Genomic DNA, 26,728 nt, shown 5'->3' with positions numbered 1-26,728 from the left:
GGCTTCCTGAAAGGCGAGGTGTGGTGTGGCTCTGCCAGGTCAGGATGAGACTGTGGTATTTAGAGTTTAGCTGCTAACCAAGTCTTCAGGGCACCTACCTAAACTCCTCAGCCTTTTGTTACACTTTGGTGTGAAGTAAGCTGCAGGCTTTTCTTAGGCTTTGTTCAGACAACGTGTTGCTTTTAACCTTCCCTGAAACTCTACATGAGGACTTCTGTATTAAAATCCAAGCATGGGCAGCAAAAGATGTATCGGAAATTCTGAATAAAACATGACTGAAAGTCCAGATCAGTTTCGAAACCACGGAGGAATCTCACCTTAGGTGTTAGGTGAAACCTGTTGTTTTGTTTCTTCCCAGACATGGTCTTCTCCAGCTCAGACCAAAACCTGCCTCCCTTTTAGGGAAGAAAGAAGGTAATGTTCCAGGGCCCAGGCTGCTATTTCCAGCATCCTGTTCCTTTGTCTGCTTCCAGTTAACTATGACGTTAAGTTGCTTTCTGTTTAAACAAAGCAGAATTTTTAAACCCTTTTCCTTGAGGTGATGGCCTCTGCTGAGGGCATCTAGGTTAATGCAGTGACTTAGTACCATCAGAAAGCAGAGGCCTAAATCTGCATTGGTTTTCTGTCCACCTTCCCCTGGTGAGGCTGTTTGTTCTCTTGGGAGCATAATGTTCCTTTCTTATTTACCTTTGCTAGCACAACAAAACCTGCACCTCACCCCCCCAGTCTCCCAAAACTGTTTGTTTATTTATTGGTGGAGTAGTTTTCTGGACTTTTAGGAACTAAAATGACTTGTGAAGTCTGGTAAGTTCTGGAGGAAGGACAAGATAATGGCAGTGGACTCTTCATATCCCCATATTTCCCTGCTGACTGTACAGGGAACTTGGGTACCTAAGTTCATGGCATTATCGATCTTGGTATCTCTGCATAAATAATACTATAGTCAAATAAACAACGTAAGAGGAGAAACAAAGGCAGTTTGAATGTTACATCCACCTTAATTATAGAATGTTACTGTTAAGTATATTCAAGATGAAGGTAGGTGTTCAGTCTCTTGTTCGGTTTCTTTTTCAAGGAAGCTTTTGTTATAAGGAAGGTAGCTCAGAAAAGCCTAAGATTCCCTGTATTGTCTCTAGAACACCAGTCTTGCAGCTCCTGATAGGACAGAAGAAACCACTCCTAAGAGTGCTACACAGAAAAGTTGAGTCATTGTTACTGCTTGGCCACTGATTTACCAAACACGTTGGCTGTGTTGACTATCTGTAGGTAATCATTGTCCTGAAAAAAAAAAATAGAAAGCAAACAATTTTTGTTCTCAATGGAAAAGGCTATTCTCCTGTCAGTCTTAGTGATACAGCTTTTTATGTAGTCATTTAAATGCTCATTGACTGCTGCAGAAGCAGCACCTTGAGCAGGCAAGACATGAGAATTCTTCTGTAACTCTTTTGCAATTGTGATGCTCTGGTGTTCTTCTGGGCTGCCAGGAGAATTTATTGCTGAATGAATTCCTCCCTTGTGACCAGAGAAACTTGTGTCTCTGAGCAGCACTACTCCTCCATCAAAGACAGCATCTGGCAGTAGAAGCCCTTAAATTTCTGTTTAAGATGTCCCTTTCTGTGTAAGATTCTTCGAATACAACTTTGGAAGTTCTCTTGAGAAAGTAAACATTGGTGTAATCGGGTTGCTGGCTGTCTTAAAGAATATAGAGTGCTAGAAATACATCATTGTTCTGTCCATTACCTTAATACCTGAAGAGGGTTTATTTTGCTATTAGAAATGCATTCATTTGGATGTTGATTCTTTTTTTTTTCAATAACTAGGAATAGAAAGTTATGTATGAGTGCATATGTAATGTAATCTAAACTAAATGTAAACAACTTGAAATCTGCCTAGTTGTTTTCTGTTCTCCTAGAAGTGTCCTAGGAATTCCAGTCATCCGACTGGAGGATTCAGCTTTTAAGCATCATTCTCTCTTAAATCAGGTTGGGAATTTGAAATTAATACCTTAAATAAAAGTACTTAGCAGTAATTTCTCCATCCCAGTTAATGCCACCTCTGTCTGACAACTATGGAAATACATTTAGGGATGCTTTTGGGGCTGAGTACCTTGATAACTTTTCTTCCTGTTCAGCCTGCTGGCCAGCTGCTCCACATCAAATCCAGTGAAGTGATTGATGAAGGTACTTTAAACAGAAAAAGTACATTTACTAATGATGAGTAATTAAACTGTAGAACTCACTGTTTGAGAACATGTGGAAATAAAAAATGGTCTCAACAGATGGACAAATTCAAGGAGGATAGTTTGTTCAGATGTGCTTAAGCTCGTTCTGGATGGAAGCTCCAGGTCAAATAATGCCTGATTGCTGAATACTCCTGCCAAAAGCCTTTAGTTAAACCTGCAGTTACTGTTGTCTGATGCTTTTGAAACACTCTCCTCAAACGGATATTTCTGATGAAAAATAGGTAAACCTGCTTTTCCCCCCTGTGTTCTTATACTGAGATGGCACCTTAATACCAAAATGCTTTACAGCCGTTCCTGAAAGGTAACTACTGTATGAACACATTCGTTTCCTCATCTCTTCCAAACAGAAGAGTTCTAGCCTTGGTGTTTGCACTTAGGAATTTTTGTACATAGACGTCTTTGAGATGGCAATATTAAAGAAGTCTTCCTTGCCCTCGAGAAGCCCTTTCGCTTCACAGCTGATCCTGTGTAACTACTGACTCCTGCTGAGAAGGGAGTGGTGCTTCCCCTCCCTTGGCCGGGTTTTGGCAGCCTGTCCTGCGCTGGACCCAGTGGTTGGGTTGCAGAAGAGAGGGAGTTGAATCAGCATTTAGCCTTGTGCAAAGTTCACTTTGCTTCCATTTACCGTATGGTTTTGAAAAGTTAAACTGTAGCTTGTGTTGTAGTTGTGATTGTGGAGTCGCTTCTCTCGCATAGTCCTGAAAGAGTTTTCTTTAGGGTGTGAAGGGGATCAGAGGGTGACAGTAAGGCAGGTTCTAGCAGCTGTGTCTGTGGTGGGAGGTTCATAGAAGTGCTGGGTGGTTAACCTGCCTTTGTGAGTTTGTGTTATCAGTCCTAGGCAGGGTTAATGTCTGAATTCTCTTCAGACTCCTCATCTTTGAAGCGCACAGTGTCAGCGTGTTCAGTGTAACATGCTGCTTGCTTTAAACTTGCTTATTCTGGGTGACTTTAGTCATAGTGGCAATGAATACATTGCAAATGATAACAGGCTAATCCAAAGTAAGTATCCTGGGTTCTTTTTAAGTTGCTTTGATGTGTTGAATCCTCTGCTTCTGCTGCTTCATCGATGTTGCTTGAATGAAATGGATCAAATCTAGTTTACGTATGTTATAATACAGTCTGTGACTTGTACTCCTGATTGAAGTATAGGTATCTTTTCCCTTGTCCTAAGAATAAAACATTTTAGAACTTCTTTTGTACAAAGTTCTGTTTTTCTGGTTACCTCAATGGTCTGAAAAGATTCTTCATCCTTTCTACTCGATGCAGCTATTGAGGGGGATATTGCAGGAGTTCTCTTGCCAGCTTTTTCAAAGCCTTAGTTGACACAGGATAGTCTAGGCTGCTCTTATTTTCCAAAACGCTGTGAAACCAGAAACTTGGGATAATTACTTAATATTTGCTCATGGTGCAGTCCATGAAGAGATATTTCTTTGCCTGTTACTTACCTTCCTCCATGTGCAGTGGGTGGAATGCTGTTTCTAAGGAATCCTGTGATGAGGAACTGGCATTGTTGTAAGCAACCATGTAACTTCTACCGTGGCTTCAGGAATAGATGGAGAAGTTATAGTGAATTTGTGCTCATTAGAGAACAACATTAATAGGCAGAATTATAATTTAAACTTCTTTTTTGTAATCTTTCATGCAGCATAACTGAAAAAGTGTCACTTTCCTCTCCTACTGAAAGTGTCTGATATTCTGGTAATTTCTTAGGAGTGTTGCTGAAGACATCTCGGGAGATAACCTGTCTGGCAAGTGCTCTCAGAGATAAAGTAGTGGAGTATACCTATGGTCTTCTTTGTCCTCATGACTTCAATAGGCAGGAGAGTTTGGTACTATCACCTCTAAGCATAGGGGAGTATATATGGAAAACATGTTTAAGGAACCCTGCTTGAGACTTTTATTAGTGTGGAACTTGGAGTTTTAATTGTCAGATTTCAGACTGTTATTTTCTCAGTGTGGAGAGGTTTTTTAGTGTAGCAACAACATTCATGGTCTGGCTTTCACTGTGTTCTTGAATAAGAAAAATAAGGTCAAAATCATATCCTAAAGTGCTTTCAGGATTTCAGGTCAATAGATGTCATTTTCTTAATTGTTATCTAAATTTAGAAGACAAATTAACTTCTAGCAAGTACCGTAATCTCACCTGAAAGCTTTTGTTTGTGGTGGTGTTTTCTTCTATCACATACATCCCAGATTCATCCATGGGCTTCTGGATTTCTTTTTTTCCACTCACAGCTTGATGAGAATTGTCAAAACCTGAGTTGTCTTTATGTTGCCACACTGTTATTTCTTCTAGGCTGTGCGGTTGATTCCTTATTCCGCAAAAAAAAGGCAGAATGGTAATTCTTACCTGTCGATGAGGCAAGCTTTGCTAAGTGAATTTATAATACAAAATGTGCATCTGTGAGGTTCTTCTAGTGTATGTAACAAGTAGTTCTGTCATGTCACGCTCCTTAGATGGAAGGGGCAGGTATTCCACGTTCAGTGTCTGTAGACTGTTAGTTTCCAAACAGCAAAGCTTGTCTTCTGAAGGGAAGAGCAATTCCCAGAGCAAAGAGGTCACAGGGGTCTGGGGGACAAAGCCAGAATCACAACCTTGACAGTGACCTGGCCAAGGCAGCAGATACCTGTACACTACATAGGCTGGCTGGTAGTGGGCATGGGCTGTTGGGTAGAATTGCTACCAAATATGCCTGAGTTGATAAATACTTCACATAAATAGATCACCATGCAGTTGCACTCTGAAAGAGCGAGCTTTTTTTTTTTCTTTCAGAAACTTTCAAAGGTTAAAATGTTTTTGAGATTTCTGGGGGTACATATTAGTGGCATAGCCATATATTCATTCTGACACGAAAAAATATAATAAAAATTGAAGTTTATATAGCTGCAGTATGATAGAAACTAAATTTTATTTACTAGGTACAAACAAAAAGTAGTCTGTCTAGTTTTAGTTATTATATCAAATTTACCTAATTAAAACTAAACACAGTAAAAACTTGTGCAGACAAAACCAATCCCATGTTTTTGAAGATAAATAGCCAAGCTCTGAGAAAGCCTCTGCATAGTCTTTCAGTACTTAAAAATTTCCTGCTCTACCTAAATACTAATTTTATTTTTTTTTAACTCATAATATTATGGTGGAGTACATCAGATAAGCAAGTTGAACAATTGGCCAGAAAATAGATTGCCTTGATGTGGCACTATGAGGTGGCCCAGTTAAATAACAGAACACCACCGTGCTTTGTTTTATTGTACATTCATTGCATATGCCAGTCTGATTGGTTTTGTTTGATGCTTTTTGCCACCAGCCTGCTGCCCTGGCAGCCTTGCAGAACTCTCCTGCTACCTCTGGTCTCCTCTTCCTGAGGAAGGAATGAACTTAAACCATAATATATTAAGATATTTCTCAGAGCACTCTGTTTCCCCACAGGTGTAGGAGTTTCAAAAGGTGTGCAGAATATCCCTTTGTTAAACTGCATTTTTTTAGGAGGTTTAAGTTAGCGTTAAGGAAAAAAAAAAGTGTTGCCAGTAGGACTAAAGATAGGTAATTCTTTAAATAGATCAGAGGCAAATGATGAACTACAGCACCACAGAAATACTGCAGAGCTTTAGGATGCTGCTGCTGCATGTGCGAGAAGAATAAAACACAGGTGCTCGCCATATTCACTTCAGTGAAATGTGAACTGCTTCAGTGCGAGGTAGAATTACCGTGGCATTGGTGAGATTTGTGCTGGAAAATGTTTTGAAGCTTGAACTTTAAAAGTCAAGTCAACAAACTGGGAAGGATTTAGAAAAAAGACCTTCAAGAATATTTTTTTTGTCTACAAATCTTGTGTTACTGAGGGGCAAAGAAATCTCAGTCCATTTAGTTTAAGAAACAGCATGATGGCTGACAACTATCTACAATGAAAAGGGATTTCTGACCATAAAGGTGTTAGAAAGTATAAGTGTTAAAAATCAGTATTTTCAGTGAATCTTGATGAAGGTGAGATTACGTACAGTGTCCGTTTTAACTGAGAAATTCAACACAGAAGTTCTGAGCAAGTCTCATAAATTTTGAATTTGCTGCTGCATTTCATTAGTTTTCCTGGGGGATATGGGGTTGTTTAAAAAGTTGTGAGTTTGATTCAGAAGTTCCCAGATGCAGTTCTTTGTTCCTCTGGGTTTAAAATGTTGTAAATTTTCACAGCTGTTGGCTCAGATTTATAAGATGATGGATTTTTTTTTTTTTCATGGGTATGTCTCTCCCAGGCTCTTGTTGAAGGGTAGATCATATGAAAGCCTTGGCAGAAGGGAAAACTTTAATGCAAGACACTTTTTTTAATAAAAGAAATTAAATGATTGCCAGTGAGTATACAAAATCATAAGTGAGAACAGACCAGATCGTAAGCAGAATAAGCAAATGTACACAAGGAATAAATTATTTTTGTATTAAAGGATATATATTAAATCTCATAAATATTCGGTATGTATATGTGCACCACCTCTCTAATCTTTAATTCCCCTTAAAAATGTAGAAGCAAGATAATTTTTTTTATAGAAAGAAAATTAAAAGGAAGCTGGTTATTTATGTTCTTGAGTCATTTCCCAAAGCTAGTTTAAGAAAACTGTATATAGAAAATATCTTACACTTTATTGCTGCCTACTGAGTTATAATCTTAAATGTAGACGAGCAAATCAGAACTTAATTCAGTATTTAGAGAATTCCCATTTTATACCAGCAGTGCAAAAATAATTCTGTTGTTGTTCAGTAGGTTTCCTTACCAATACTCTCTTCTGTCCTATATGTCCCCAAATCCTTTATCCAGGGAACTATGCAAGTGCATTTAAACTTATATTATCTTATTTCAAAGTCAATAAATAGCTTTGTAATCAGTGATAAATATCTAATTTAAAGATAATTAAAAATGCTTGTCATATATAAGCGTATGATTTTTAAGTAAAAGTTGTTTCTGCTTGCTTAGGAGGTGATCAGATTGTAGACTAAATGTGATTAATGTTCTTTGCAGATGTTGCTTTGTATGCTTAGGCTTTCAGAAGTAAAGCAGTCTAGACTGTCTGTCTGCATTCTCCTACAGCTTTGATCTTGATTAAAACTCGTTGTGTTACATTTATCATCTTCCCTTCTTGAATGCCAGAATGTATCTTAACTAGTTTTTTGTATGTATGTATGCTTGTAGTAGAAAGATACTAAGTATCTTCTTTGACTACTGTAGAAATTACACATTTGGGTATGTTGAGCAAGTAGCAAAAATCAGTATTTTCTATCTTGAAAGCCTTAAAACTATCATTTGGCTTATTTCAGACACAGCAAATGTTATTCAAAGTGTTAAGTAAATTCATAGGGAGGGGGTTGGGGTGACATTTTTAAGTGGTTTTTCCCCCTCCCATTGGATATACATCTAAAGATAGGTGGTGGCTTCTTTGATCTTCTTGCTGCAGACACCTGTATTTCTGTCGGGTCTGATATTAGTGATCTGCTAATATCTATTTCATTTTACTAAACCAAGTTTTTTCTTCCTCACCACCACCCTCCCAACTCAGGGTGATTGAACCAGACTTCTTCAAGCTGTGAAAAGGGGTCAAATGCAGCAGTGATGCGTGGGATACCTGAATAAAATAAAATTTATAAGGGATGTGCCCACTATATGGCAGAGCACAAGGGCTGAAAGCAGTGAGTTTCTCAGTTCTTTGCTTTGGAATTAAATCTTTCACTGCTTTGGGAGATGATCAGTTCCTCGTTTGTGCGCACCAAGTACAACTAGAATGATTTTTCAAGATTTGGAATAATCAGGTTTTCTGTTTGTTTGCTTATTTGTTTATTGAAGATTGTATAGGACTGTTTTGAGAACTTGATGTATTTTATGGGGAAGTTTTAAGCGAAGGGAATCCTTTTAATAAGCTATTTGATGGTCACTCAGTAAAACATTTTTGGGTAGTTCCATTAAATATTAAAGTACATGGGGTTTATTTTCTGTTATAACTTTTGTTGTTGCCGCCACTGAGAGCTTTATGTAAGTTTGTTGGTTAGAGTTGTTTATGAAATAATAAATTTTCTAGACCACTTCTTAAATCCAAATTTGGGAAAATGGCTCCGGGTACTCATCTAGTATACAAAATGGATGGAGAAGTAACTAGATAATAAATTGAATAATACTTAGCTGTCATAAAACACTTGTAAATCCATTATAGGAGGCAGTGAGTTGTGCATTGCTCTGTACTTTGTCATTACCCAGTTTTTTTCTTTATCCTTAACTATATAATGCTAAAACTGTTTTGGTTTTGTTGTGTCTTGTCAATGATGTGTGATTTTTTTTTTTTTTTTGATTCTGTAACAAAATTTAGTAGTTTTATATTAGAGCGTGGTTATCGTTATGGAGGTCTCTAATCTTGCCTGAATAACATAGCAATCAGGGAAAAATTAATTTAAATATTTTAATACGAGTCACGCACAGCAGATCTGGATTTCCCCCTGTTTTAAAAGCATTACCCAGTATATAATTGATGTACTGGCTGAACCGGAATTGCTGTTCTAAATGTAGGTACTTATGTAGTTGAGAACTGTATATAGGACTCTCATACGGGTCTGTGTTTCCTGAGAGTAATTTCTTTATAAAATTCTGGTAAATTATCTTAATACTTTGAATTAGCATATTGAAAAGTTAACACTAAAAATTTTATACATCTTGTAATAAATGGATTTTTAAGGCTTTCTTGCAAAGTTAAATGAGGCAAAACTGGCTTAATTGAAGACTTCAAGGCAATTTTTTCATTGATTTGCATGCTATGAACTTCTTTAAATAGTTCAGGATTATTGTACTGTGTCAGATGTGGGCTGCACAATCAGGGTGTGTAGTACCAGATTTTAGCTTGATCATGTGTTATCAAACATGTGATTTACTAAAAACAAAAAATCCAGTAGCAGTAAGTTTTTAGTGTGGTTTTGAATGTTTTTATAACAAACATAGAGTGAAGAATGGTCCTATTGACTTCAGTTTTACTAAGCATATGTGTGTGGCTCTTAAATTAGAATTTAATTTGATAAATTAATTATCAAATGTTTAGATGTTTAAAGCCTTTAAAACATGCCTTCAGTGTCTTCCTACTTAGAGATAATTCCAGCAATAATCTTGAGTTTTGTACTTTTTTTTGTAGGTTTTTTATACTTTTTTAAGTGAGGCATTTTGTATCAACATCAGATTTTTGTTACTCATACATAACCACAAATAAGATTATTCTGGTCTTTTTTTCCTTAGTTGGAATTTTTCCTAAATTACTTGATGCTGGTAGATTATATATAATCTTCCAAATATTTTTATTTGTGCGTTTTAGGGAATAGGGAGATGGCTTACGGATTACTGGAATTGAACTGGCATTTACTCTAATAAAGGAAAAGTTGGCTGATTCCATATTGTTCTTCTGCATTTTCCAGTGTATAGGTTAAGTGACAGCAATTTTCATCCACTTCAGAATTTCTTTTGAGAAGACGTTCTGGAGAGAGTAGTATTTCCTAACAGTGTTTTATCAGGGCCAGGCTTTAGAAGCATGTGCATAGTTACCTTTTTGTACACTGTTGCAATATTTATGTGGAGTTAGCTCATGTATCATTGAGCTCCGATGATATTTTCAAATATCTGCTTGCCTTACTTCATACCGGACATCAGACAGGCTTAGAGAAGGCTTTTTTTTCCTTAGAAAAGCATGGCACATGAAAATGCAGACTATTTGTAAGTGCTTGTAGGCAGGTGAGAGAAATAAAAGCTGCTATCTTAGATTACTTCTGTACTGATTCGGTTCTCCTGTTGGATCAGTGCTGATTTATTTAAGGCAGCTGTTGCAGCAGTCACTGCATTTAACTCTTCTAATGACAAGAAATGTACTAGTTGTCCAATATGCAGCATATTCTTAAATTCACTGCCACAGAGTTATGCTCTAGAACACTGATAAGAGTATTATGAACGTACTGTTAAATTGGTCCCTTTTCCAGTCAGTTGTTATTAAAGCTTTCACAACAAATACAAAATGAGTTAAGTTTTAGTATGTAGTATCCTGACTTTAATAGCCTCCTTCAGGTTTTGAAATACTTCCTTTTTGGATTTGTTCTTCAAGTTGTTGATCTTTCTTTTCTGGATACAATTAGTAATAATATCCAAAAAAATAACCAGTGGCTAGCAAAATCTGCTTCGTGAGAAGCCATAAAGATTAAAAAAAATTGAGCAGAAGAATAGTCTAATCTTGAGGTACATCAGGAAATTGTTTTGTTGTTCCATTTCTTTTTTTCATCTTATTGTGAATCTTAAATACTTTAAGTTTTTGGCAGTTTACCAGTCACTTATATCAGAACTAATTCTACATAAAAATGGTATAATAATGATTTCTAATGAAATTCTGTTAATTCTCACTTCCCGAGTGCAAGCTCACTTTGATGCAATATCTTTAGAGCATGGGAAGGTGATGATGTCAGTTAAAAGTAATAAGAGTATTGAAATTATGAGCATTACATATGGTGAAAACGTTTACTTAATGAAGACTCCATAAGATAGTTAGACTCTGGATTTCCCTGATCTCTAGGAAGTAAGTCCAGAATGAGATACTTCAAACAAAAACTCTTGGTACTCTTCTTTTCCCTCCTTCAGGACCCAGACCATGTTTGTTGAAGATGAGTGTCGGGGTTGATGAAGGGCTGAGGTGAGGTGAGGTCTGGCTGGACCTGCCTGTGATGGTGTGTTTGGAGCTTGAGAATGAGTTGACTTAGGAGCTTGAAAGCAAGGAGAAGATATGCTTGTTCTATCAACAGTGTTCTTGTCTGTAAAAATCTGGGTTGTTTCAAGCTGTGTGAGTGGGATTTTAAACTTCAGATTACAGTCTGATTTGGTGAGCAAAATAAGGCAGGCTGAGAGGGGACAAATAGAAAACCCATTTCAAGTGACAGCAAGTTTAGCTAGAGGTAGAGAGGCAGTTTTGCTGGATTTTTTTAATATAATCAACACCGATTTCAGAATGTGAAGAGACAAATCTTAAAATTCTTTCAACGTAGAAGAGGTTTGGAATTTTATATAAATAGGACTAGACAGTAGAAATGGAATTCAACAGATACAGCAAAGTTTGAGGTTATGCGGATCTCTGATTTCGGAGGAGGGTTCAGCAGTCAAAAACATATTAGCGTTTTTACAATGATAGGTATTTACTCAGATGTGCAGTGCTGCATTCTGACATTTATTTAAGTTTAGTGGCTGAAGGAAGGAATTACTTCCCCTCATTTGTGTGGGTTCAGCTGTTTGTGAGGCTGTACAGCGGGGTCTGCTTTTCTGATTGCACTACAACTTAAAAATGTATTTCAAACTGTGGTATTGCATTATAACGGATACCATCAGCTACTAATGTGATTTGACTGTGATGCATCCGATCCTAAAATGCTTCTGGAGCAGTATTTCCTAGCGAACAAAACCAATATTGATACCAGACAAGTCTTTGGAAATGTCTTAAGTACAACTGCTGTTGTGATGGGGTAGTGAAATGAAAAGGAGAATGAAAATTAAAAAAAAAAAAAAATCCCCCAGGATCATTGACTATGTGGAATCAAAACTGAAGCTAAACTTGATGATTCTCCATAAATATGTTGGAGACTTAAAATAAGGGAAGAGTAAAAAAGGGTTTCCATCTCAGTTGGATGAGTCAACCTTCAAAGTCTTGAATTTTTCAATAGTGGATCCCGCCTTTTACCCCACCATGTTATGCCATTTGCTGGCATGTCCAAGGTAATCCCTCTCTCTGTTTACACAAATCTGGAACCTGTCTTCCCTACTGTTTGGCTGCCATCTGGGCAAGGGCAGCTGGAGCTTGTCTGGATCTGCTGGTCAATGTGTGTGTACTCAGCAGCCACCAGCTACTGCCAGTCAGCTGCTGGCTCAGCCAGGACAGAGAAATAGCTTAGCAGTTTATAAGTTTTTCTGGGCCAGTTCTAAGCAAAAGAATACAGCTGATGCTTTAAAAAAAAAAAAAAAATTAAAGGAGTGAAAACTGGTTGTAAGTGTGTTTAGTCTGGAATCTTGGCTGTAAACACAGGGGAAAAAAGTATAGCAATGGCAAAAGAATTTTAATTTAAATAAGATGCTTGATCAGCATATGAAGGATAACTGTGTAGTGGTTTTACTTGCAATAGCACAGAGTGGGACACAGCATCCACAGAGAGGCATGTCTGAGATGTGAGTTTAAGACAGAATCACACCTGTCCTGTTGTCTTTTAAGTAGTTGTATAAGGTCCCGAAAGACAGAAAATGAAGTAGGGGTCAGATACATCCCATGGAGGAAACACGAAATCTGAAGTTGGATGCTTGACTACCTTTTTGTTTGGCTTGGATTGTGGTTCTGGTTTCTTTGCAATCAGACTGTTGAAAATTTACATTGAACTTGACTGATTTGGAAGGCAAAAGGTATAATAAATTTTTGTAATTAGGCTGACTTAGCTCTTCTGTGCACGTTTTTTTGGGGTTTCAGAAGAGATTGTCCTTGCAGGGAAGAGGAGACACTCCTTACTTCTCATATGTACTGGTGAGATGTTGATGGTGATCCTATTCAACAGAATTCTGGAAGATGCATGAAATAAACAGTACAGGAAAAGAGTTGGAGAAAACTTCACTTACTGATCTTGTTTGCCTTATAGTCTAATCAGATAAGGAAATTTAAAGACAAATAGAATTCCTGTGAAACTTTTTTTTATACTTTTTCATTAAGTGATTAATATGTTAGAATTTCCCATCTCCATGAGGTTGCAGGAATTTCAAGTTTTCATTTTAGAAAGTTCTTAAAAAATATTTAATAGTTTATGGTTGGGAAGTTCTTAGAAGTTTCGTAGCTCAGAGAAAAACTTCTACAAATACCAACCCTGAGAAAGGATCGTTTTGCTCAGCAATACCATAGCCGTTCACAGCCGGGTGTTACGGAGGTATTGCTCTGACCGAGGTGGGAAGCAGAATAAAACCATTGGGCATTGGCAGGAGAGGCAGGATGCTGTCCCTGAGAAGTCCCCACTTTTTTACAACTACCTGCAGACTGGTTTCTTCTTGCCACATAGAGAATTTAGATGTTTTAATGCAGTCTGTAGAGAGGGAGGAAGTTGACTTATATCTCCAAGCTGTCAAGATAGCATTCATTTGAAAGTAAATCTCTCTTTGTAGTTAGAATTCTCTGTGGCCCCTGTTTTATCTCATATCTGCTGTGCTGCAGCACGTGCACTGCAGGATTCCGCTTGCTTTGGGGCTGTCGAATCAGATGAACAGCTATGACGGGTATCTGAGCTCATTGCTGGGAAACTCCCTCTCAGGCCGCAAAACAGAAATTCTGCTAGTTGCCACCACCAGCGTGATAGTCATCCTTCAAAACGATTCATATCTTCCTCATCTAGTTTTGATATCCTTAGGTGGTTTATTTAGGCTTTAGTCTGGGAATATGCCTACCAGTGAAGTGAAGCCTTACTTCTTTAGTTTAATAACAACATTCTAAGACTCTGGGTGGAAATGGTGTTACTCACATGTGTGCAATGGGAAAGCATCCCTTGAATACTTTGAGCAGCTGCCTTACCTAAGCTTCATCCAGGGACAGTTGTAGATGATACCACCTTAGATAGTCAGGGTGCAGCAGAACTCCAGCTTTCAAATTTTTAATCTCAAACTGAATTGAGTTTTTATTTGAGTTTTGCTTATACATTCCAACCTGCATACAGTATTGAGGGCAGGTATTCTTGGGAGGAGTGGTGGGAAGGGACCCATTAAGACAAGCATTGTCATTCTCAGCTGTGCTGTGTCCCTTTTTTTCACTTCAGTTTAAATCTTGACTGACTTGAAACGGCTTTCCCTTTGAGGCCAGCTACTGTGATTATTTTCTGTAGTGATTGATTTTGTTGTTGTCGTGTTTGGGGTTTTGTGCTGGGGAGAGGAGGTTAATCCTAATTGGAAACTGTGTGTATTCCTAGCATTAGTTTCTGTTTGGCATTATTTTTATTCTTTTAACCCTGAATTTAAACTTTTCTGGTGGGTATTGAACCCTGTGTTACTGGTGATAGTTGCGTTGGGGAGGGGATATTTGACCAGTAACATCTGTAAAAGCTACCAGCATGTACGATGCGAGTGTAGTCCCATGGCTGTGCTTCAAAAAACCAAACAATTTACAGAATCTTTCAAGCTTTTTTCCCCCTCTACAAAATTGTTAGACAGTAGATGAGAAAGTTTTTCTGTTTTGTGCTGCTCACACTTTGCAGTGACAGGAATGGCGTGTTTGAACTTGAAAACATCGGTCTGTGTCTTAACGTGTTCTTTTGAAGTCAAGAAGTGTGAAAAATAGCACTTACATTAACTTGAAATTTCTGGAGACTCCCGGAGGATGCCAATCTATTTCAGAGGTAGCTGGCTGATGCTGTAGATGCCAGTTGTGCCAATACTGGCACCTTAATTTCTACCTAAAGAACATAGCTGTCACCTGACACTTTTTCTCCATTTTCTGCCGTGTGCTTTGCTCTGAAATGATTTTTGGAAAACTTGGATGCCAGAGCCTTGATTATTTTTTTTTATTCCCCCCGCCACTTCCTTAAATCCGGTCTTAAATAAGATATTCGGAAGTACAAGGCAGAAATGGAAGTTCCCTACAAAATCCTATTATGACTTTATTAATTTCTTCTGGCAATCGGGCAAACTGCTTGGAGGGACTGCAGGGAGGAATGCATACTGCAAAAGTAATCTCAGTTTCTTTTTTCCCTTGAGCAAGAGTTCAGTGAGATTTAGATGCCACTGTTACTCCCCCTGCAGTGGCCTCTTTCCGAGTACTCCACATATCACGATTGCGCCCTTAATCCCATCTTCTTCAGTCACTCAGATGGAGATGTTACTTTGGATGGTACTGTGGAGTCTCTCAAACAAACAATGGAACTATAAGAGGTTCCTCATCTTTACTTGCATCCTTTTTCTTGAATTATGGCCTCACCTTTTAAAGATGCTTTCCATTAGTTCTGCCACCACCTCTTCTAAAATCTCAGGTCTCTGAAAATTGTAGCTCTTTGTGTAAATTAATAAAAAGTTCAATAGCTTCTCTTAAATATTATTCTGGAGAAGTCATCCGACTGAGTTCACAGTTTTATAGGTGCACAGGTTTCTACAATCTGGATAATTACTGAAGCTTGAACTTTGAAAGGTCAAGTGGCCACACTTGCATAGGGATTCACAGGTAGAGAGTTTCTTTTATCTTGGGTGTTCAGCATGTTTTAAGGGTATCTCTTCTACATATTCCAAAATCCTAGTTCGTTCCTTCGATTGTATCTAATTTCGTGTTGCAGGTCATGTATGGATAGTTGGGGTTTTTTTAGTCTGAAGTGGTGTTTCTGTTCAAAAAATTACATAAGTTTTATGATACTTAAGTCTGCCAAATCTCTCTCACTGGAACTACGGTATTGCAGTGCCTTTAAATATTAAGTGGAACTTCACTGTAAAAATGAAGTGTTGATGAAATAAAGAATGTCAGAGTGTTCTGGCCTGTGACTTGCACCCTGAAGAGAAATTATGATCTAACTCAAGCTGTGTACGGAGTTCTTCAGGTATCTATTAACTCTGTAGCTCACCTCAGAAAGACCGGTGCATTGTGCACTGGCTGTTTAATGTCAGAAAAAAAGCTAATGAATGGTCCAACTGCACCTTCGTTGCCAGAGCACACCAGCCTGTGTATCTGTGGCCAATAGAGATCAAATACCACGCATGCTGTCTGATCCATTTCCAAACTAAAATATTTGTATTACCCGATTCTGTTTTAGAAGCTCTCCTGGATCCATGAGTGATACCTAACAGTTCTTGAGTTGTCTGATTTCAATATATTGGTGAATGTGTATAGAATCTCTATTTGCACTTGTTAAATCTTTTTTTAATTAAACCAAGATATAATATAAAATAACAAATTATTATAGCAGCTGACTTTTTTTTTAATTATTTTCTGGGCTGATACCTTTAAACCTAGAAGACACATTTCTAGTAAAGTGCTTGTTTTCTTGTTGCTGTCCATCTAGCAAACAAGGGGTTGCAAGCAATTTTTAAAGAGTATAATAGCAGTGTTGTTATTCATGTCTCTTTTTCTTTTTTTTTTCTCTCCCCTTCTTTCTCGGTTGTATTTCTTGTTTGTAGATCACATCATCCTCCATAGCTTCCACTGTATTATGAGCCTATGCTCTTAGGACATAGTGTAGTGCCATTAGGTAGATCATTCTTCAGTTTTTCAGCACTGGATTCTTCCTCTGGAAAGCTCTTCTTCAGAAGCATTCATCTCAGCTGGAGAATTTCATACTTCCACAGCAGGGTCATCCATACAGGTTTTCCATTTTGGCAAGGCGTGAGCTGCAAAAAAAATTGAAATATTTTCAAATTAAATGATGACACAGCTAAGCAAATATTGCTGTGCTGATATTCCTTCCCCACATCATGCTATAATCCTGGAGAACTGAAGTTTAATGTAGCTGTTGTTATATGGAAGGCTACACTAAAACTTCCAATTTTTAAGGTGAACCTTCTAGCTTCTTAAAAGATCTTAAGTCTCTCAGACTTCTGCGCAGAGGTGCAGTGCTGTGGTGGCATTTCTCTGTTCTTCCCCAATGATTTTTTGATTAACTACAGTGCAGGCTCGGTGGAATGGCCTGAAAAAGAGAACGATAATGAGAAATTCTAGGCTGAAAAGATGTGCTGCATCTGTGTAAGGCAGCGTGACAACAGTTCAGGTGATTTGTTGCTTTGCTGTCGTCTTTATCGCTTTCCTGATTCTTGCGTGGCTTAACTTAATTGCTCTTGTGTTTGGATTTAATGAATGTACTTTGGCTCAGTTTATATGAAGTACAGTTGTTGTTTGACCTGCAGGTAGTAAGAACAATGATAATAGCACTAATACTTGTCTACAGATCAATAAAACATGTTTGGGGACATATTGGTGTGTATAAGGAGGACAGAATAGGTCCTTTCTGTTGTAACTCAGTTTGCTTTATTAGGTTGAAAATAACCCCTTTTCTTTTTCCTTTGAGAAACATTCCCCTGGGTGCTATCAGAAAAAAATACAGAATGATAAAAACCCACTCCCTGCTTGCAGAAACATCAAAGCTGGGACTTCTTAGTATATATTTGTAGTCTGTTCTTAGATAGATTTGTGGGTCTAGAAAGTGTATATGAGATCACTGTGGAAACAAATAGAATAATATAGAGAGAGACAAGTACTTGAAAGAGATACCTGTACAGTAACTGAAGTTTTTTTTCAAGGTGCTATTTCTATCTATGCTACTTTTTCTGTGCTTTTTTTGTTCTCCTACAACAGTGCGTTCCATCTTCTAGCGAATGGACTGTTCTGTCTGCTAAGCAACTTATGGTGGCCAGTGCCTGGGGTGCTTCAGGCCATTCTGCTCAACCAGTTTCTTCTAATAAACTACTCTGTTCCTTACATGTGGATCTCAGTGCTCAGAAAGAGTTCAAATTAATCTCAAACATAATACAGTTTCAGTAACCTTTCTACAATAAGTATAGGTAGCTGCCAGACTGAACTTTACACTTTCATTCCTTTACATACTACATTTTCTAGGAAACAGAAAAGGACTTTTTTTTCTTTTCTATCGCATGAATATTCCTGTATATAAATCCTTACCAAGACTTCATTAGTGGTTATAATAGAATCAAGTTCGAGTACAGCATAGTGGACTTGGACAAGTCGGTTGTGCAGCTGTGAAATACAGCTGTGATTATTCTTTCCAGACTTCAGTGTTGCCATTTGCACCTCAAGCTTGAGTAAGTACATCTCAGGAGCATACTAGATGGAAAAGAAGTTTGTAGTTCTGTCTAGTGCTGGAAGACATGCAGAAATAAGTTTGAAATTTTCATTTTAGTTGCCTCCTAGTTCAGGATGTGTTAGGTTCACAGTGGGAGCGCCCATCAGAGCAATCTACATACATAGACTGGCTTTCAGAAGATGGAGGTTTTTTTTCCACATTGATACTTTAGAACTCTTTGGATCTGTTTTGAATTTAATAAATCAGCAAGGAATCACAGATTGGTCTTCCCTTTTACTGGAAGCCTTTGTGTCTTTACATGGTGTCACCCACTAAGGACACTGCAAAAGCAGTATTTGGGGATAGGAGTAGGACACGGGGGTGGGGGTGTCTGTTTTGAAGTCCTCTCATGAAATGAAGGAGATGATCATGATCGCTTTTCAGACTCTTCACTAAAAATGTCATTAAGCCATTCCTGCAGTACAGACCAATATGGTTGTGTTGCTCAGTTTCGGATTTACTAGCTAGATGATAAACTCACGAAAGTTTGTCCCTCTTTAGGTGTAACGTAGTGGTATCTGTAATAGAGAATTCATATTTCCCCAGTATCTTTTTCCAGTAATCCCTTTCTGAATTATGTCTGTGTTAGTATAATCCTTCTTATTAGCTATGCATAGATTTCATGGTTTGCCTCTTTTTTTTTTAATTACAAAAAATGGGCTAGATTTTTTTTTTCTCTCAGGTATTCATGTAGTCTCTGCTTGAAAAAATGGTAGCCAGTCTTTCCCATTCCTACTAAGGGGAGGCTTTCCAGGCTGAACATGTACACTCTAATAAAATTGCTTGCTGTACTGTGAACAATTACACTGTATCCTGTATTAACAGCGGTTCAGAAGTTCAGTAGCAAATGTTGGGTTTCTTTTCTTACTGCAGCTGTTGTGGATGAACACAAATGGATAGTGATACAGTGGCACACTCACTGCAATATGATAACAGCACGTATTAAATGTGATCTGTCTTAACATGCCGAAACTAAACTCTCTTGTATACTTGAGTATTCTTTGCTTTTTCAATGTGCTTTTCCCTTCAGAAGCTTTCAGACTTGTTCAGTCCGTAGGATACTCCTGGTGCTTCACTCATGGCTTCTTTCAACAGCAGCATTTGGCCTTTTGAGATGCAGTAATAGATTTCCCAAAGACATGACAATTTCATATGAGAACAACTTGTTGGTGCTCAGAATGGACATAGGAGTTTCATTATGGACATACTATGCCTAAACTGGGGCCCAGATAAATTTGCTTTTGTTGTAGATGCCAGCTGCCCTTCTCTAAGAGTGTGATTCCTGTGGAGGGGGTGGTGGGGCTGGTTGATACACAGATGCTGCCTTTCTTTCTGTGGTTCCCCTTCGCTTCTTCCCTTGCTTCCATCATGTTCCTGCTTTTCTTTGAAAGGTTAAGCAAGATTGCCCTGATATGTCCATATATCATTTTAGTCTGGGCAGACCTGTTGTGAATACCCACTCAGCCCCTAGAGAAAGTATTACACTTAGATGCTCCACTCGGATCCAAAGTCACTAACCCAACAGTGTCATTGCTGGACAGTTGGGTAGGTTGAACCCATTCAGAGCATTAATGTGTAAGAAACCTTGACTATAGAAAAGACATGTAAGGAAAATATTTGCGCAAAGTTAATTTTCCTGTCCCTTCTGAATTTTATCAAATTCAGCTTGTCTGTGGTCCTTCAAAGCTAGGCTTGGCAGCAGAAGAAAAGGAATGGCACGTATGAGAGAAATCCAGGACTTCTGCTTTATTGCACTGACAGAACCAAATTGTTCAATCTGTTGCCTCATCTGTTTCTTGCCATAGCTGGGAGTTGTAAAGGTCAGGCCATCGCAGCACAAAGAATATAATAGTTAACATGCTGCATCTCGCAGTGTTACCAGCTGGCTAGTGCATTTCTCCCATTGAACATCCAGGCTCTTTCCCAAAAAGCGTCAGCAGCATCCTCTGCCTATTTTGGGAATGCGTCAAAGTCAGAAGTTTCTGAAGGTGGCAATGTGGGATGCCCAGGATGGTCAGTGCCGTGCTCAGCTCTGACGTCCAGTGCTGCGCTCTAAGAGGGCTGCGGCAATTGTCAGCTCGACATCATTCTCGTCACCCTGAGAGGTGCATCTTTTTTTGGGTGCCTCTAGAGTCAGGTCTGTTCAGTGAGAAAAACTACGTTCTTGTCAGTTTTTGGGTAGGGTGCCTGAGTGACAAAGGTTTCATTCCACAAAAGAAGTCAGGGTTACAGCTGCCCTGCTTGTTACGCCCTCCTGTAGGAGAATCAGAATTATAGGTGTGGCTACAGACAATAGCTGGTGCATCAAAATCACAGTGAATATATGTGAATAATGAGGTAATGAGTGATACAAATAAATACACACAAAACTGCTATGGAAGACCTTTTCTGTTTAAATCTGATCTTCAGTGTGATGTCTAGTGTACCTATCCTTCTTGAAAATATCCAGTGGGTGCACAGGCAAAGTAAAGGCGCTTTGTCATCTTCCTGACCCCTCCTCAATTTTGAAGTGAGTCCTCTGACTCTCTAGCTCTTCTGTCTCCCTCTCTCTTTCTCTGTTTTGGGGTTTTTTCCATGTTTTGAATACATGTTAAATGATGAAGCTTGCATGAAGATAAGTGACACTCTCTTGGCAATATTTGACAAGATAAAAACAGAAGTAAAAGCCACTTACTCCTCCCTTCCAGTATTTTTGTTAACAGGTTTGCATCCCAACAACTCTTTTACCTTTGGAGAAACCAGGTTGGTGCTTCATATCACATTAAAACTATGAAATTAGCTCCACTTTGTGGTGCCTCAGTCTGTTAATATTTGCTGGGTTTTGCTCTAGGCTGTCAGTAGGCATCGATGAGTCAATTACATTTGTAATTTAAAAGACAAAATTCAATTCAAAAGTTCAGAAAGTTTTGGTTTTAAGAACGCTTGGATACTAAAGATAAAAATCATGATATCAGGATAGGTTACTAGTCTGCTAGTCCCTTCTGGTTCACCAGCACATGTAATAGAGACTCCATCGGTGCTTTGGCCTCCAAACACCGCTTGGCTTTTATTGGCCGAAGCCTGCAGGCCAGCCATTGTGGTTGGTCCCACTGCGGATGTTGGGCGCATGCTGTGGGAAGGGGAGACGTGGCCCTGGACCTTCTGAGAGCGGAAGCACTTGGTTGGGGAGTTATGGCAAAGACCTCATGTCTTCTGTGTTGTAGCTGATTGACTGGGTGGCACCACGCAGCAAAAAACCAGTGCTGTCTTTGGAGATTAGGGACCGTTGTCTCACACCTACTGGTCTCAATTCCAGTTACTCACTTGGCAAATCAGAACGACATAAAAGATAGTATTTTAGCATAGCGTGTCTTACACTTCAGTGCTTGTGTTAAGAAGCTACATTGCAGGTGAAAGCTAGGGGAAGAGATGTTAATGGTTTAAACTGGATTTATTAGTTGGGTTTAGGTTTTGAAGACGTACTAACTGCTTTTTTGGCACGTGTAACAAGACAAAAACGTCTTTTGTTAAATTCCACTAGTTAAAACTTACTAAAGTTTGGCTAATATTATAATTAAATCTTTATTGTTTGGTATTTTAAATTTTCTCTGCTATTGCTGTTCAGGGAAAAGTATTGCCCTAACTTGTTCTTTATTTCTTCAAATCTTCTTAAGTTATCCAAGTTGCTGTTTGACTTAACGGAAGATCTTTGGTTTATGTTTCAACACTTCAAATGCTTGTTGAACTTTAAATGTTTTATTTCCCTTTTTAAAAAAAAAAAAAAAGGAGGAGATAGGGCATATTGATGCAAGTAGTGTATGATATTTTAGTACATCCTGGTTTTGACTGTTCATACGTCTCGTACTTCAGAATGCCATTTAATTGTGATTTACTTTTCATTCCTAAAAGGTGCCATACTTGGCAGATCAGAAACACAGGAGTGTATCTACTACAACGCTAATTGGGAAAAAGATAAAACAAATCGCAGTGGTATTGAACCTTGTTATGGTGATAAAGATAAAAGACGACACTGTTTTGCTACATGGAAGAATATTTCTGGATCAATTGAAATTGTGAAGCAAGGTTGCTGGCTAGATGACATCAATTGTTATGACAGGTGAGTTTTCCTATAGATTTTAAATTTATTTGTAATTTTAAATCGTTTTGTCTGTCCATAATTTATACATCCTCCGCTCTGCAAACAGTACTTGAGACAAATGATAATACAGTAGTCTGTGAACAGTTAGCTTGGGTTTAGACGAACATGCATACACATGTGCTTTTTTTTTCCCCTCACTTACCTGTTTTTAGGGACCTGACTTTATCTAAGTACTTGTCTTGTTTGCAGAGTAGCATGTTCTGCTTTCTCTTATTTGCTTACTATATATTAAAAAACAAGTGTTTAACTTACTCTTTTTTCTAAAGAGTAAATTCACTCTTTCTAATGACTTGTTATTTTCAAACAATTCAAATATAGTTATTGAAACCGGAATGCAAAATCCTATAGTTCACTTTTCCAAAGTCTTTGGAGTGGGAGTCAGCGCTTTACGCCTGCTCTTTACTTAAACATAGAAGTATTTTGCCTATTTATTAAAAAGCTCACCTCAGTGGCAGCTCTCAGAGCCATTGAATGTTCTAAAAGTCCAGTCATTTTTTTTATAACAGATGGTCTAGCGAGAACCCATGAGCAGTAACAGCAGGACTTGAGGTTGGTTAGATATCGGCTGAATAAAGGTCATGACTCTCTTAAGAAATGGTATTATAGTTCTTTGAAGTACTGTACGAAGTTTTATTTGACCAAAACAGTTACTGTATGGAAAGGGAAAGAATTAAGAAAATAAAAGCATAATATATCTTCATTAAAATTTATTTAGAATTTAATCTTAGCAATATTTGAGAAATTTTTCCTTCTGTGTTTCTTAGGTGTTGAATGAGTAGAAGAAATCATTATAGTAATTTCTACCAAATAAAGGTTCCCCACACGCTAGGACATTTTCTCCTTTAATGACAGTTTAAAGCTAAGTTGAACAGTAGTTCTGATTTATCTCCTGCTCAGAGACGTAGCAAAGCATCTGCGAGCTCGCTTGCACAGCATGATTGAAATCCAGCTAGGCTGGAAGGCGAAGGACAATTTTAAAGAAATCTTATTTGTTGCTACTAGTATTTAGTAACTGTAAGTCACTTAGGATGGGAAAGTGCCTTTTTTTTTTTTAAATCGATTCTTAATTGTAGCTTTGCAGAAGAATTTGGGGTATTTACAACTTATAAACTAAGTATATCTCTGCTAAATGTTACACTTTTAGGATGGAAATAGGATTTTTCAATTAGGTTCTGTACCATTGTTATCCCACTAGTTGCACGCGTATCTTTTTGAACAGTCTAAAAAAAAAAAAAATAATTTGATACTAAATTCTCCCTTGAGCAAAGAAAAGAAATTGAAAGAAGAAATAAAATGCAGGAAGGACAGTAAGGAAATAGTTGAAAACTGAGTAAAAATTTGTCTGGCTGTAAGACCTCATTAACTGTAACTCATCGTAAGAATGCATGCTGCCTTGTTTGTCTGAAATACCCGTTAAACAAAATCTTATCTCTGGGACTGAAGAGTGGTGTAGTAAACAGGGAGTTACAGTATGATGAACTCCAAACAGCAGCAGATTAAGAACATCAAAGAATAAGTGTTTTATGGAGGTTACAATATGGGGTAATTGTAATAGCTTGTTCTATAAAATAACCCTAATTTTTGAAGATGAACCCCAGACTTTTTGGGGGTACAATCTTGAGCTGTATTTAAAATCCTCAACTATTTCTGCAGGATTTTCAGATTCTTCTCTTTCTGCTGTCAGGTTGTCTCCTTCACGCTGCCTGTTTTTCTTTCCTGATTTGAGTAGTTTCAGCTTACTTGTTAATAGAACTGCTTTCCTGCAGTTAATTCAGTGAGTAAGCCCTGAAGTGAAATAAGCCTAAGTATAATGTAGGCAGGGGAAATTCTGAAAACAAAATAAAATTTAAAAATTCAGCTCCCCACTTATCTCCAACCTGTGCAACCCTGTACTGTGAGTTTATGGTTAAACACTGGCTGTTTGATCGTTTCTTTGTCCTGTTTAAATCTGGATCGTGGACTGTTCTTTGGTATCCTGTTGGTGATTTTCTTTAACTTTGTGCTGTTTCTGTTCTAAGGATACTTCATTGCAATAGAAAATAACAAAATTTTAATTTGTTTCTTCAGATTTAACTTTTATTTGGGCAGTATGTTATCCTGGATGATTTAATAAAGTTCACTTTAAAATTTAAATATGAGCATATGTTTTCTCTTGAACAAAAAAAAAAAACCCAAACAACTTAAGATTAATAAATTTTATTGTTTTTAATAGGAATGATTGCATAGAGAAGAAAGACAGCCCTGAAGTGTTTTTCTGTTGTTGTGAAGGCAACATGTGTAATGAACGCTTCTTCTATTTTCCAGAAATGGAGGTCACGCAACGTAAGTTAGACTGACACATCTCTGAAGGAACTGCTTAGCAGTGTTCAGAGATATTTAATATCGTGCACGTTCAGGAGATAATACTTTTCAGCATGTTGTGGTCAGTTTTTCCTGCCAGAAGGTTTCTGATTCCCAGATGATAGAGCGCTGTGTGCATTCACATAAAGAGCCGAGAAAATTGCCGGTTCGTTTCTTCAATTTTGAAAGGTCTCTATACTAGAAGCAATTTAAATTGATAAAAGGTGGCTCAGCTCTTTTCTGAGGGTGAGAAGGAAGGATAATCTGAAATAATTGGCTGTTTTAAGATACAGAAGTTACTGTCAAATCTTACCTTAATTGTATAGTTAAGCTTCTGTAAGAGTCTATAAATCATTGGGCTAAAAGCCATATCATCCTTATATGCGTGTAGCAGCCTATGAACGCTCCTCCTCTTGAAACGATGCTCTCGCTATTTCTTTAAACTAATTAGACCTTTGAGTTTCTCTCTAAATTGACACAGTAACCTTTAAAAAGGGGGAAAGAATTTCCTCCCAGGTTACAAAGAAAATCAGATAGCCAGACTTAAATAATTGTTTTAAAAAACAATAACTAAAAGATTATTTGATTATTCTTGCATATCTTCTTCCAGTCAAGAATCTAATCTTTGTTGGAAAACTGAATAATGTTAATAACTGAACTGAAAACAGCAAATGTCTTGTGTACCAAATAGCCAGAGGAAGTTGTTTATGAAATTAAATAACATTTTCCATGGGATTAAAAATAGCCTTTTTTGGCCCAAGAGGTATTCCTGTCATTTTTGCCAGTGATACTGCTAAGGCAGTAATTGACATTCTTCTTCACTCTCCTGAAACCTCTTTTGCCCCGGGCTCTGTGGCTGCCCCGGTACCAGCTGCTTCAGAACTGGGCCTTCTCTGGAGCCTTTCTGGAGGTCCATCGAGTCATCTTCAGAGAGAACTCTTACTTTCAGCGAATCAACAGCGCGTAGAAATGTTGGCAGGTTATTTCTGGCCTGTTCTACTTATTAATGACGCTTTATTGTATACATTCCAAAGATTAAACCTCTGTATTGATTTTTTTTTTCATTCACTAGGTGATGGCATTCTTGCAGTCTTTTTAAAATACAAACACCTCTTGCACGCTGTAGACAGGCGGAGCTTAGAAGCACAAAGAAGTTAGATGTGCTGATGTGTAAATCTGTGAATCTTAAGTTATTTCTGTGCTTTCCAAAATGCTGCCTTTTAAATATGTGTCTGTTTCTGTTAGAGTACGCTATTTAATCAAGTATTGTTAGCCTCCTGCGCTGATTGTAAGAATTCTTAGGAAATCAGGATTCTAGACATTTCAAAGACCGGATGATTTTTGTTTCTTAAAACCTACCTCCTTTTTGGTTTTTTGTTTCTTTTTTTTCTTCTCTTCAGCAACTTCGAATCCTGTTACACCTAAGCCACCTCTGTTCAATACCTTGCTTTATTCATTGGTGCCTATAATGGGAATTGCCGTGATTGTGCTCTTTTCATTCTGGATGTACAGACATCACAAGCTGGCGTATCCTCCAGTGCTCGTTCCAACCCAAGTAAGTCACTGCATTATGATGATGTGTTTTTTGAATGGTAAAACCATTTTCTGAAGAGGGGAGAAAGGAGGGGGCATCTGTCACATGGCCGAATTCTTTTGTCACTTTCCTGGTTTAGGGGTGCTAACGCTTACTGGCCACAAAAGCAGACAATTAAATAGCTTTATCGCCTTTAATTGCTATTTGATGAATGTATGAGCAACTGCTTAATGTTTTTACGCATCCGTGTGTTTGGGAGGAGAAAAACTAAATGCAGAACTTCAGATGGCAGTATTGTTGGAGAGCTGTGGGAAGCTTTTACTCCCACGTAGTTAAAGGACCACTTGTCTGGAAGTCGTGTACAGCTCAGGTACTTACGGTTGAGCTTTATGTAATGCTTTGCTTAAAACAAAAACGAAGGAGACACCCTAATTCATAATGGCAATTTGCAGTGAATAGAAAATAGTACCTAGTAGAAGCCTAGCTATTTTTAAAAAAGCATGGAACTGGGGCGCAGGTATCAGTTAAAGAAAATGTAAAGAAAATCTTCAGCTGAAGTGTAGTTCCAGGGCTCAGCTCAGCTCGTGGCCCTACTGTGATTCCTCTCATCTTTTCCTCTTCCTTGTTTATGTATTTTCT

General features: G+C 37.9%; 1 protein-coding gene across 1 annotated transcript in view; it reads left to right on the top strand.

Moving 5' to 3' along the window:
* Positions 1 to 26,728, top strand: part of ACVR2A (activin A receptor type 2A) — a 68,552-nt gene that overhangs the window by 15,987 nt on the left and 25,837 nt on the right. Inside the window, exons 2-4 of the mRNA XM_054207683.1 lie at positions 21,966 to 22,173; positions 24,428 to 24,537; positions 25,956 to 26,110. Of these exons, the coding sequence (XP_054063658.1) occupies positions 21,966 to 22,173; positions 24,428 to 24,537; positions 25,956 to 26,110 (473 nt within the window). The remainder of the gene's footprint in view (positions 1 to 21,965; positions 22,174 to 24,427; positions 24,538 to 25,955; positions 26,111 to 26,728) is intronic.

Source organism: Rissa tridactyla, chromosome 7, assembly GCF_028500815.1.
Source record: "Rissa tridactyla isolate bRisTri1 chromosome 7, bRisTri1.patW.cur.20221130, whole genome shotgun sequence".
NCBI classification, from domain to species: Eukaryota; Metazoa; Chordata; class Aves; order Charadriiformes; family Laridae; genus Rissa; species Rissa tridactyla.
Note: the sequence above shows the minus strand (reverse complement) of the source record. Positions and strands in the feature narration are given on the sequence as shown.